The following is a 12,123-nucleotide window of genomic DNA, read 5'->3' as shown; positions in this document are numbered from 1 at the left end:
GAGAAAGAACATTACAAAATAAAGAAATAAAGTATAAAAATAAAAAGACACGCGGTGGTATGAATGGGTACGAGTATGAGCATATTTTTCAATATTTGTGTTTTGACACAGAACATGCATTTTGAAATGTATTCCGTCATTTACCGTCAACACAGAGAAATTAACAAAATCCCAAATAATCAGTAGTCAAACAAATAAATTACAGACAATCAAATTAGAGTTTGACTGCCAAATTGTGGCCCAAACTGTTCCGTTGTGGACTTTGGATTAAAAAGTCACTCAAATACAGATGATGGTATTATCGTATTACAAAAATACCATAAAAGACTAACAATAATGTCGTGACTGTAAGATGACTACAGCATTATGCCAGCGGTGAATACATGCCTTTTACAATGAAACCAATACGTTCGTATGTGCCCAGTGCACAGTATATAACTGTAAAGTTTAAAAACAATTGTGCAACAAAAAGCCTCATTGTTCCAGGAACTATTCCAGCCATGACGTGAGCACTGATATATTGCGTGTGGATGGATATAAGAATAAATGCACAATGTAAACTCGACTTAGATCTATTGATGCGATGAATGTAATGCAAAGAATAATTCAATGAAATATGTTGCTATTATATGAAAAAAACATTATTCAGACACCCCTAGTTTGACCTCACGTTTGGTAAAAGACACCGTCACCTCCTTCTTACATTGGGTACAGTAAGTATCCAGAAAACGTCGAGTGGACATATTGACCAGCATAAAGTCCCGCGGCCTGGTCAGACGGCAGCTGCATATACACAGTGTCTCCCTCTCGCAACGGGAGCACGGCGCTCCCCGACGCCTGATCCAGCAAGCCCTTTTTGTATTCGTCATACGTGTACATTACCGGCTCATTATTCTTCATCAGTGCCACCCACACATTACTCCCTTTGCAGTGGACGTGGTAGGCAAAGTAGTAGACCCCCGGTACGCTGCAGGTGAAAACACCATTTTGGGGATTGTAGTCCTGATTGCCGTTGTGCAGGAGCTTGTCAAAGATGACAGGAGAGCCAACCAGAGGGAATGGATTTGTGAGCTTAGCCGTAAACGCGGGCATCTCCGCACCGTTTCCACCCGCGTCGCCTCCATTCTTTAGCTTCTTGTAACCTTGTTTTTGCCCAGTGTACGGGCCCGTCGCCGGTAGGATCTGTCCGAGGTCGGGAGATGCGGCAGATAGTCCGGGAGGACCGGGGGGTCCCGGTTGTCCCGGTTGCCCCGGAAGTCCGGCAGGGCCACTCGGCCCAGGGTTACCTTGAGGACCCGCGTGACCGGGGGATCCTAGCTTTCCCTCCCCGGGATAGCCAGGTTTGCCAGGTAGGCCCGTTTCGCCTTTTGGCCCCGGCCGCCCGGGAGGTCCGAGTGGTCCTCCCGGTCCCGTAAGCCCAGGGATACCTTGTGGTCCCCGGTAGCCCGTCTCTCCGGGTTGCCCCCCCCCTCCTCTCGATCCAGTTAATCCCGCTGCACCAGGGGAACCAGGTGAACCCTTTGTGCCGGCTTCTCCCTTAGGTCCGATAGGCCCTTGTAAACCTCTCAGACCCAGTTGTCCACCGACACCGGACGAACCCGGCTGTCCCGGAAGCCCCGGGGACCCCGATTCACCCTTCGTTCCTGGATATCCTTTTTGTCCCCCGACACCGTCTTCTCCCTTTTGCCCCGGGAAGCCGAGACTACCGGGATTCCCCATCGGTCCCGGTGGGCCGGGCGTACCGCTAGGACCAGTGGAACCAATGACCCCCGGAAGACCCGCGTGCCCTTTATCGCCTTTTAGGCCCGAAGGTCCAGGAAGACCGGCGTGTCCCTTGTGACCTTTGGGTCCCGGAAAGCCTGGTTTACCATAACCTGGCAAGCCTGGGCCCCCTGGTAAACCGGGAGGGCCGGATTCTCCTTTCCCTCCAGAGAACCCCGGTTGTCCTCTTAAACCGTCTTTTCCTGGTTTTCCAATTCCCGGCAAGCCCGATGGTCCCGGTTGACCTCTTTCGCCGGGAGGCCCTGCCGGCCCCGAATCTCCAGGAGGACCGAGTTTTCCCGGTATCCCCGGTTGTCCAGGTTGACCGTTCAAGCCAGGTTTGCCGACCCCAGGGATGCCTACGTTTCCAGGTGAACCCGGTGGTCCGTGCGGCCCTTTCAAACCTGGCAAACCAGGCTGACCGTGTCCTTTCTCTCCCTTGGAGCCCGGAGGACCGGGAAACCCAGGTGCACCTTTTGTGCCGGGCTCCCCTAGAGGACCCAGCTGGCCCGGAAACCCTTGACCCCCTGGTTTTGAAATCCCCGGGAGTCCGGGGGGACCCGGGAGCCCCGGAGGCCCAGAAAGTCCAGTTTGTCCTTCGCCACCGTGAGGACCGAGGTCACCTTTTGGCCCTTGCGATCCGGGTCCTCCGGGTTTGCCTGGCAATCCTGGCATGCCAGGTTTTCCAATTCCCGGGTAGCCTTGAGGACCGGGAGGCCCCGGCTTTCCCGGTAGCCCCGACAATCCCTGGCCCGGTAGCCCAGGGGGACCTTGCGGTCCCGGCGGTCCCGTTGGTCCCGTGGGACCCTGAACTCCTTGCGGTCCCTCTCTGAGACCTTCTCCACCGGGAATACGGGGAGGTGGACCTTTGGCCCCCCTGGGGAACGTTTGTCCTGTAAACAAGGTTTCATGGCGACGCATTAGATCAATGCAAATACGTTGGTCACCAGTGATTGATTAGCAAAAATCAAATGCGCCCGATGTGATCTGATATCCATTTTTCTGATATCAAGTTTTGCCATTTCAACATTTATGAAACGGTAAAATATTTGTGATACTGGTTAATAATGCTAGTTTGGGCTTTATAGCTTATTACTCATTCAATTGGAAAATAGATGACTGCGGCGCCCCCTAGCGTTCAGTAATGGTGGCAATTTAGGTCGGCTCCTCATTTACCACCAAAAAAAAAACAGATTATAAGATACAAATGTTTATCTGGATCCTTTCAAGTCAATCAAAAGTTGTATGTATACATATTTATATATATATATATATATATATATATATATATATATATATATCTGTCGCCCTCACCTTTGCCTTCAATCAGTGGCCTCTCTTTGCCCATTTGCAAAGGCAGCTGAGGAAGCTCTTTTCCATACTGAGGCAGCGATGACCCTTCTTTGCCATAAGGCAGGTGCGGCATCTCGTTCCCCAAGAACTGCTGCTGAGGGTACCCATCATTGTACTGAGGCAAGGGCTGGTGCTGCTGAGGAGGCTGTTTATGTCCATAATACGCCCCGCCGTGGGCCAGGGGTAATAAACACAGCTGCAGCACTGTGAGGGGTAGGCAGAGAGAGTGGAGGGGTACAGCTGCCATTGTTCTGCAGTGGAGAAGAAAGCAAGTACAAAAGTATGCATTTGCGGTCTCTAAAAGCCAGCATACTTAATATCATCTGAGCCACAAACTCATGAAGCAACTGCACTAATAAACTGATCTTAATGTGTAAAATTGGCAGAGCGACCCATAAAATTGTTGCGATTCAGTGAATCTCTTACTCGGCACTTTCTCTGCAAACGGGAAACTAACCATGCTATTTCAGCCAATCGGCACAGGGGGCGTTCGCGCTCGTGCACAGGCCAGAGAGGGAGCGAGAGGAACGGTACTTCTGGGGTTGCTACTATTTGTTTAGCTTTTGAGTTCAAATAGCACCAATCTTCCTCCAGAATGGCCGACTCCACCTCAAACAGGTTATTGATGTTTATTATTCGCTTTCCAGCCAACTAAGATGTACACCGTTTTAAACATTAGGCCTTCGTGTGCGTCCTCGACCAGCAGGCGGTGCTCAGAGTCAAACCAAACCCCCCTACTGCCTGACCTTGGTCCTTGTTTACACATCCATTCAAACATACTGTGGAAAACCCCCAGCGCCTCACATCCTTGAGGGGATACACACACAACGCACATGCTATATCGTAATTAAGAGCCGACTCGGGAGACGGGGGGGGGGGTTGAAAATAATCCTTTAAACATGTTTCTAGATTGGCAAAGTGCTGCCAAGAGCACAGTGGGGAAATAAACAGTGACGGGTGAATGTATGTTTTCCTTCTGAAACAAAGAAACCAAAGAGATCAAAGTTTTGGGGATTTTTCTTTCTGGGCAATTACTAAAAATGCAAGCTAAGCCAATATGTTTACTGTACACTACGTTTAGCACACATTTCCTAATCTATTATACTCTGATACACATGGATACCAGAGTAAGCAACAAAAAAGCATGCGCAACTTTAACCTAGATCTGAGAAGGCTGACTAAATGAGTTTACATTTGTAATTGTGTTTATCATCATAAATAAAAACAATCATTGCACTTTACTTATTGCAGTTGAGGTGTTTTTGTGTCCAAAGAAATGTGCTGAACAGATTTTGACATGCGATTCACCCATAAATGTGTTTTTATGGGTCAAATTATCTTACTTTCAGATTTGTCCTCCTCTCAAACTAAAGGTCTTCCGCTCCTTCGTCCGCTCCCTCCTCTACTTCCCCCTCAGTTCAGGTTTTCTGGGTCTTTTCCAAGGCATGAGTGGCACGCCGGCCATGCACGGGATCCAGCCAGGTGTCAGCTGCAGCCCCGCTGCGAGAGAATAAATGAACGTCAGGTTGGACGAATGTCAGGCGGCGACCTTTCGCGGAGGCCCGGGGTTTGTAACACGGAGCTGCCATCTCCACCTGGGAGACATATTGTACAGCTGGGGGGCACACCCCTTTCCTTGAGGAATGTAGGGACAGAGGTCATACAAATAAGTGTTCCAGAAATGTAGAATTATAAAAGTGTTGCTGGAGCTCGGGATAGAGACTTCCAACTCGTCTGGTCACAGCATTCAGAATCGCACATCCGTAGTAAATGATCTCGTGTAAAACACTTTATGATGATTTTAGATGCATATTAAAATGTATAGATCCAGCACCACGGACAGATCCTGTGAGACTCTGTAGAGTGATATTTATATTATACATTTTTAAAGCCGTAATAGTCCCATTTTCATTCGGCCTTTGTTATCAATCTGTCGCTTGGATAAAAATATCATTTCTGTGCTTTAATGTGGTCATTGTGTTTTGCTTTAACGTTCACTCTCGGGCAACTCTTATTGGAATTTAATTCCAGAACATCTGGGAAGAAGAAGGCGACTTATATAGTCATTGCATTTTACGTATTTTTGCAGTCCTGTTTATTATGAATCATGTGAAAGAAAGTCAAAGCCAATAAAAGAAAGACTGACCTTCAATATGTTCGCTTTCCAATTTGTCAGCGAGGAGCCGGATGAAAAGAAGGTTGAAAGACGGGTCGGCGAGTATAGAAAAACAGGCACTCGCTCTTATTTAGGCCCTTTGGACATCTTATTCATGCTCGCTCGGCTTCTGGTTCCACTTTGGTGACTTCACTGACCCGTTGACCTTTGAGCACTCTTTTAGGTCTCGTTCTCGCATCGTTCGGACACATGTCATATTAATACTAATCCCTTTCTTAATAGTCCTATCCCACATGTGTGTACATGTGCTCCTGATGAAGGTCTGTTGGTAGATCGTAAGGTAGGTAGTTCCTTCCTGGGTCTGTTGGGTTGAATACAGTCCTTTTTGTCACATGTATTTAACAGCAGCCACGGGTTCCCCTTCATGTTGTGCTTATTTCTTTGTGTTTGTAATAATCAAAGTTATTGTAAATAAAATAACTTTGTTTCACCGACTCCAAGCAAGCCGTTAACGTATTCCTGATTGGACTGAGGTTTAATAAATAACCCTGTCCTACTCTTTTTAACATTCAATCATAAGTTCACGATGAGGCCAGTAAAAGGACCTCCATGTCGGATCCTTCAGGGCGGAGCCAATGAAACCGTTTTTATTACAGACGTTACAGAACGAGTACGTAACTGCTTCTCGACGAGCCTCTCCATCTCCATCCTCACGTGGACTACCACGTCCAACATCTGGCAACCATTGGACAAGACGTCTGCGGTGTGTGTGATGAAATACATATTGAATGTGCATTAGCGGTGCTTTGTGTGGTTGTTGCAACATGTTATTATGCAAACAATATTTCATTTCATTATATGTGTGTGTTCAAAAGCTACTTGACTTCCTTACATCTCAAGACCAAAACAGGATTCATTCAGAAACGTTCCTGATTATTTGTAATTATTTAAGGCTCATAATTAGACGGTGGGCCCTAAAAATTAGGTGCTTGTGAAATAATGCAAAAATTAAATGTGTGTCAGTGCAGTGTGAAGACGTTCAGACACACACACACACGACAGAAAGCAGCAAAAGTGCCAAGACAACATCTGGGGAATGTACCTGTGTGACTATTTGCATGCGTGTGTGTGTGCGAGTTGTTATTTTCTAACCTTTATAAGAAAAACATTTCTTTTTGCAGGCCCAAGAGATTACTCCATCAACAGAAATATAAATGGCCATTGTGTTACATTTTTCGAGCAAAAAAACACCCCAAAAAAAAGCAAACAATTTCCTGGTTCCATCGTTTCAAAATGAAAAGATTTAATAATTTTTAGGTTATATACAATATCGCTTGGCGTATGTTATCCCTTTTATAAATAATCAAATTTCGACAGCACAAGTTCAATAGAGGGCGCCAAACTCCAGAGCTGAATTACAGTTTTCAAGTCATCGGTACCCATATTAGTCTTGTTTACCGGTGTTTTCCACAGACTGCATGTGCGTCCAGCCGCTGCATTGTTATCCTCACAAAGTCAGACTGTTCTGGAGTCTGTCTCCGAGCAGGTGACGTCCGCTCCTCTCCGACTTTGCTCTTTTACGGCATTCCTTCACACCTCCTCGATCTCTTTGCAGGGCCAAAGAGGCCCAGAGACGGCAACAAAAAAGGGGGTCGGCTGACCTTTTAAAGCCTCGGCATCGAACTGACGTCCCGAATAACCGCGATGGAAAGTAGCACGCGGATGTGTTTTCAAATTGGCGTCCTGCGGTGTTTGCTCACGGCTCCTCCTGACCTTTGACCTTTGGCGTACACGTACGTACACGCGCTCCGACACCCCCGCTCTCCAAACCCCCTTCGACAGATTTTTCTTCTGGAAACCACAAGTCACCCGATGTCTGGCCGCAATTTTCTTTTCAGGCCAAAAAATTGGAGCCGGGGAGGAGAAATTATTTTCCTATTAGCTTTTGAGTTCTGTCAAAACAGAGTATCCGGTGCATTTGATGGCACTTCAGAACCAAGAAGAGAGGTCGGGAAACAAATCAAGAAAAGCTGAATATTGACTGGTTCCACTATCTGGAAAAGGCAGGAAGGCCTTTCAGACTTTTCCAAAGGTTTCCGTGGTTTTGTCACATTTCTTTCTTGCCCTCGCTCGTGTTTGCTCTGGCTCTCAGAGGGACACTCTGCTAGCGAATGATTATTTTTGTAGGCAATAGCAACGTTTGGCCAATAATCACATCTGATCACTTGTACTATGCCGAGACCGCAGACTCCAGCGGGGAATTCTGCAGCTTGCAGCTGCGTAAATATATTTTATGAACTGTGTAAACGTGAAAAGAAGCACGTCGTCTTCTGTTTCTCTCGGCGCTCAGCGGTGGAAAGGAACCGCGTGGATCTGCTCAAGTGTTGGACATCAATACTAATTTGTACTTGAATTTAACATGAAACAAAGAGATATTTACCCTCTTAGCTCCTCCCAATCATTTAAAAAGAAAAGTCCAAATAATACATTGTTTTGACTTCTTTCAGATTAATATTGTGACCTTTTGGAGGGGAACCACTGCACCAAACTAGCGACCTGTATTTAAAGTAGATCCAACCAGCTGCACCAATCAGCCACAGGGCCCTTTGTTTTCTTTTACTACAGAACTACTTTTACTGTTGTACATTGTGCTGCTATTACTTGCAGTGCGCTATTAAAAAAGGTGGTGAATACGGGAGCATTTTCCAACCGTAACTCTGGACTTCTTTTTGGCTACCTGCATTCTTGCACATACATAAAATGTATTAGGATCATAAAAATGGCTGGGGATTATTACATTTATTGCTCCGACATGCGTGCGGGGACAGTAATGGGATACGAAGCTTAATGTGTCACACCGTAAAATATGCCACTCGGAGAAAAATATACGATCCTCCCTTTTCCTTCTGTCCAGATGTTTTTGCAGCAGAGGGATAAAAAGAGCTACGACTCTGTCTACTTAGGAGTTTAGATAAGAGAAACTTGAACTCCAGACGTGGATCGTGATAATATGAGAGACACCCCGCTGGTGGAAACATGCGCGTGATCGCATTTGGTATTTGGAGACGTCAGCACGGTAGCCGGAGAATGTTTGGACACGTGGCCTCGAGTCACCGAGTCTGCAGCTGCAGGGATCAAGAGACGCGTTCCCTCTGAGCCACATAAACACTTCCTGTTCAGTAGGTGAGAACTGTGAGAGCCAAAACACCTTCGAGAGACATTAACAGAGTGTCAAATACATAAAGTCATAACCGGGCGAGAGGGATCCGATTCGCTGCCTGCACAGATTACAAACGTGCAGCTGAAGAAAGACCGTTAGCTTAGCTTAGCACGAGGGAACGAGATCCACCTCCCACATGTTATGAGGTGTTATATGTTCTTCTCTTTGCCTCAAAGTGAAGGGTTTTACTATATCATAAAGGTTCAATTTCACCAATTTTGGAGTTGGCGAAGCTTTTCTCTGCGAGTTCACAGGTGGAGACCCAGGAACCTGCTTCGAAGACTCATTCCCGATGCAGGTAACCTCACAATGTCGGTGATTGAGCTTCACGTAAATGTAAATGCACAACATCAAACTCAGTTTCTAGTAACTAACTTGTGTGGTTGCCCTGCACGTGACCTGCCCATCCCCCTCTTTCAGAGCAATCAGACTAAATTGCAAAGCTCTAGATGTTCTCGATTAGAGCGTCCGTGACCTCCTCCCATCTGCACATCGGCGCCGCCCGCTACCGCATTTCGGTGGATTGCACTCACTCGCGGTAATCAGCGACTTAATTGCGCAACTCGTTCAAACCTCAACTATTTCAGCTCGCCCGCATTTTCCCCCCAATTAAGAGCGTTCTCTGGAAGAGAAACACCATTAAATGGCAACGAGGAGCCGAACGTTTAGAACGGGACCTTTGTGGTAAATCTAAAGACACTCATCACCTCAGCAGCCATAGAGGCACATTTCTACTTCTGACGCTCATTTCTGCCTTGGACATGTTCGACATGGCCATAAATCCATATCGGGTGTGAAACAGGGATTCCCAACTGTTTCCTGGCAGGTGCCACACTCAGATGCTCTTGTCGTCAAGTCATGGAGAGGATCGAGAGGCATAACATCTGGCTGCACTGGAGCATGTTCTCAAAGCCGATGGACACCAAAGACAGAACACGAACCCCAAACTTTCCGTCTCTGACTCACGCCAACGTGCTGCCAAAAAAGCCTCTTCGCTAAAACCCGACTCCGACCTCGTCTTCTTTTTCTTCTTCGTTTTAAAAACTACAATAACCTGAACGCCCCCAAAAAAACTACTTTTCTCCCTCAAACGTTGGATGAAAAAGTGCCAACAACTCTTTGTTGGAAGACGTGCAATCGAAACCTTGGAAACGTCTCGACATTCCATTAACTGGTGCTAAATCCCGTCAAGATGCTGCGCCGTGCATTTATTTTAAAAAGCTTAAGCCCGAGTTATTCTTCCCAGGTGTATCTTTTGGACGTTATCTAGAGAGACTTCTGTCTGCAGCAGTGAAGCAGGCTGTCTTACCAACTGTTTTCTTGCTTTGCCTTTCCATCTCTATCATTCTTCCCCCTCACGCAATCCCACAAGTTATTCTCATTCCAGGAATTCAAACGGGACGCGACCCGACCAAGAGAGGACTGGGGTTGACCATTGCAAGAAAAGAAAAAACACATTCAAAATCAAACCGTGAGCTGCTGCATCCCCCCCAAAAAAAAACCTAAACGCCAACCAAAACATCATGAAAATCCTGCCGTGCCAGAGGTGACGCATCACTCACCTCTTTAGTGTGTTGCTGCTGCAGGCTGGAAGTATCAGGAGGCTTTGGAGGAGTTTGGGACAGACGCTGAACAGCAGCTCTGCTGAGGGCTTGGCTTTTATCTGCAGGTGGGTGGAGCTGCACGAGTCCGAGAGAGGAGAAGCTCTGGGTCTGAGGAGGAGGAGGAAAACAGAAAAGAGGGAGCTGTACAAGAGAGAGAAACCACTACTGGAACTGCGTGTTTGCGGCATTGTTCGTTATTAAAGGCCGGAGCGAGCCGAGGCCCAATCAGCTGCACGGCTGCACGTCACAGGGAGGAAGACTCTCGTTGGACTTGGACCTCTCGCTGCATTCTTTGCATGCGGAAAGATTCAAGGGCAGGGTCTCACTTGGCTGAGGTCAAGATTGACTAATACACACACACACTTTACAACCACAAGCTCTATTTAGAAGCTGTTCCTGAGCTCTTCCTCGGGAGTGTTCCCAGCATGGTTACATTGCCACTCAAGGGCGTGAAGACAACATGGAGGAGAGAATGAACCTTGTTTTGTTTTTCTGTCGGCGTGCTAACATCTTAACGCGATGGCATGCTAACACGGTACAGCTGAGGCTAATGGGAATGTCCGGTATTTGGTGAACTTGTTGACCCGATAGCTGAAACATTGGACTGAAGTCATTATGAATGTCTGTCAACAATGTCGTGGAACTATATCCAATATTTAGAGGATGTGGATCTCCGCGTGCGATCTTTGGGTGTAAAAGGTCCAACATGTTCCCCTTTTGTTCAGAGTCCCGACTGCATGGAAGCGACGGGCAGAGGCCGAGGGGAGGACATCCCCGCTCTGAACAGCTGGTTTGCATTTCGAGGAGTTATTCTTGTTTTTGTTTGCGTTGCCGTTTCAGTTCTTTAACGCGTACCGTCGGCTTCTTTGGGCCCAAAGTCGCTAATTTGAGCTCGTTAAAGGAAAAATGTGCAATGCTAAATAATCACGACTTCCGTCACCGGTCAGTTATTTGTATAAACTTTTCTAAATCTCACAAACCCACAAATCACAAATTTTTCATTGTCTTTTTTAAAAATCCTACCGAGTCCAGAGCAGCAAACTGTTTCCCCATGAAAACAACAAGTGGAAATACTGACCTCATCATACCTGTCTGCTAGTTATTAACCTGCGACTTAGATCTCCAGGCCAAGCGGCCTCAGCAAACCCCGGTGACCTCCTTTCATCTGTTGGATCCGACAGGTAGAAAGTAGAAATAAGGTAATGCTCCAAAACCAACAACACACTGAAGTGAAGTGGACATTGGAAACAGAAATAAACGCCTGTGGGCGCTCTCTTTATTTCTTTTCCTGGCACCTCTCCCCGACATGATCGTTGGAGGGTAACGGGAACGTATTCGGGGGCCAGCATGCATGTCGCGTCACGTTAAGTTCTTTCTTTTAATTCCTCAAGTTTCAATCTAGTAAAGCTCTGCAAACTGAGGCCCGAACACCAGACGTAAACCTCTGAGTGTTTTTGTATTTAATGGCGAGTTTCTTTTCAAAGGTTAACATTGTTAATGACGGTTTATGACGGAGAAAGAAAAACAAGAGCCGGATGCAGGAAGAGAATCCGACAGTGTATCCTGGCTCCGGCTCTGCCACCACGTACTTGAGTACCACTCCGATCGCCGGGCTTCTTTCCATTTAGCAGACCCACAGCTGCCGGGTTTGGCTGTCGGTGGGCACCATCTGGTAGACCGTCTCTTAAAAACACTTCCTCCAGTGCACCCCTCGGCTATTAGACGGTTTTTCTCTTTATGCATTTTAGTGAGTCGGCTAGTTTCTGCAAGGGCCTCTTTGTACGAATAAAGACGATATCATCTTTCTTTTCTTTTTATTATTGAGCCGCTTTAAGGCCGAGCATTAGCATTCTCTGCTAACCAGCTACCAGAGCGTTACTTCCAAGGCCAAGCAGCCTGCCATTGGGGTACTGAGTCTAGACAGCATAAATAACTGTACACATATCATGTTTTACTGCTACTGTAGCGCCTCCTGCAGGCAGAATTGTATGAATACCGATGGTGTGCACTAAAGATTAGATGAAATATCTACCGAAAGAAGCAAAAGCATGTTTAGAAAGATTGGAGAA

The 12,123-nt window shown here is 46.8% G+C and overlaps 1 protein-coding gene across 2 annotated transcripts in view; it reads right to left on the bottom strand.

Moving 5' to 3' along the window:
- The window catches only part of LOC117740582 (collagen alpha-1(VIII) chain-like), an 11,334-nt gene extending 109 nt beyond the window's left edge, over positions 1 to 11,225 (bottom strand). Inside the window, exons 1-5 of one of the 2 annotated variants that reach the window (XM_034547069.1) lie at positions 11,143 to 11,225; positions 10,013 to 10,162; positions 4,458 to 4,614; positions 3,076 to 3,365; positions 1 to 2,654 (exon numbers count right to left, since the gene is read on the bottom strand). The exon at positions 1 to 2,654 is cut by the window's left edge and continues 109 nt beyond it. In XM_034547069.1, coding sequence (XP_034402960.1) covers positions 700 to 2,654; positions 3,076 to 3,361 — 2,241 coding nt within the window. In that variant the 5' untranslated portion in view covers positions 3,362 to 3,365; positions 4,458 to 4,614; positions 10,013 to 10,162; positions 11,143 to 11,225 and the 3' untranslated portion in view covers positions 1 to 699. Of the gene's footprint in view, positions 2,655 to 3,075; positions 3,366 to 4,457; positions 4,615 to 10,012; positions 10,184 to 11,142 lie in introns of those variants that run through there. The other variant, XM_034547077.1, reaches the window with a different exon arrangement.
- Between the last annotated feature and the right edge of the window lie 898 nt (positions 11,226 to 12,123).

This window comes from Cyclopterus lumpus, chromosome 2 (genome assembly GCF_009769545.1).
Source record: "Cyclopterus lumpus isolate fCycLum1 chromosome 2, fCycLum1.pri, whole genome shotgun sequence".
Lineage (NCBI taxonomy): Eukaryota > Metazoa > Chordata > Actinopteri > Perciformes > Cyclopteridae > Cyclopterus > Cyclopterus lumpus.
This window is presented reverse-complemented; position numbering and strand designations above follow the sequence as displayed.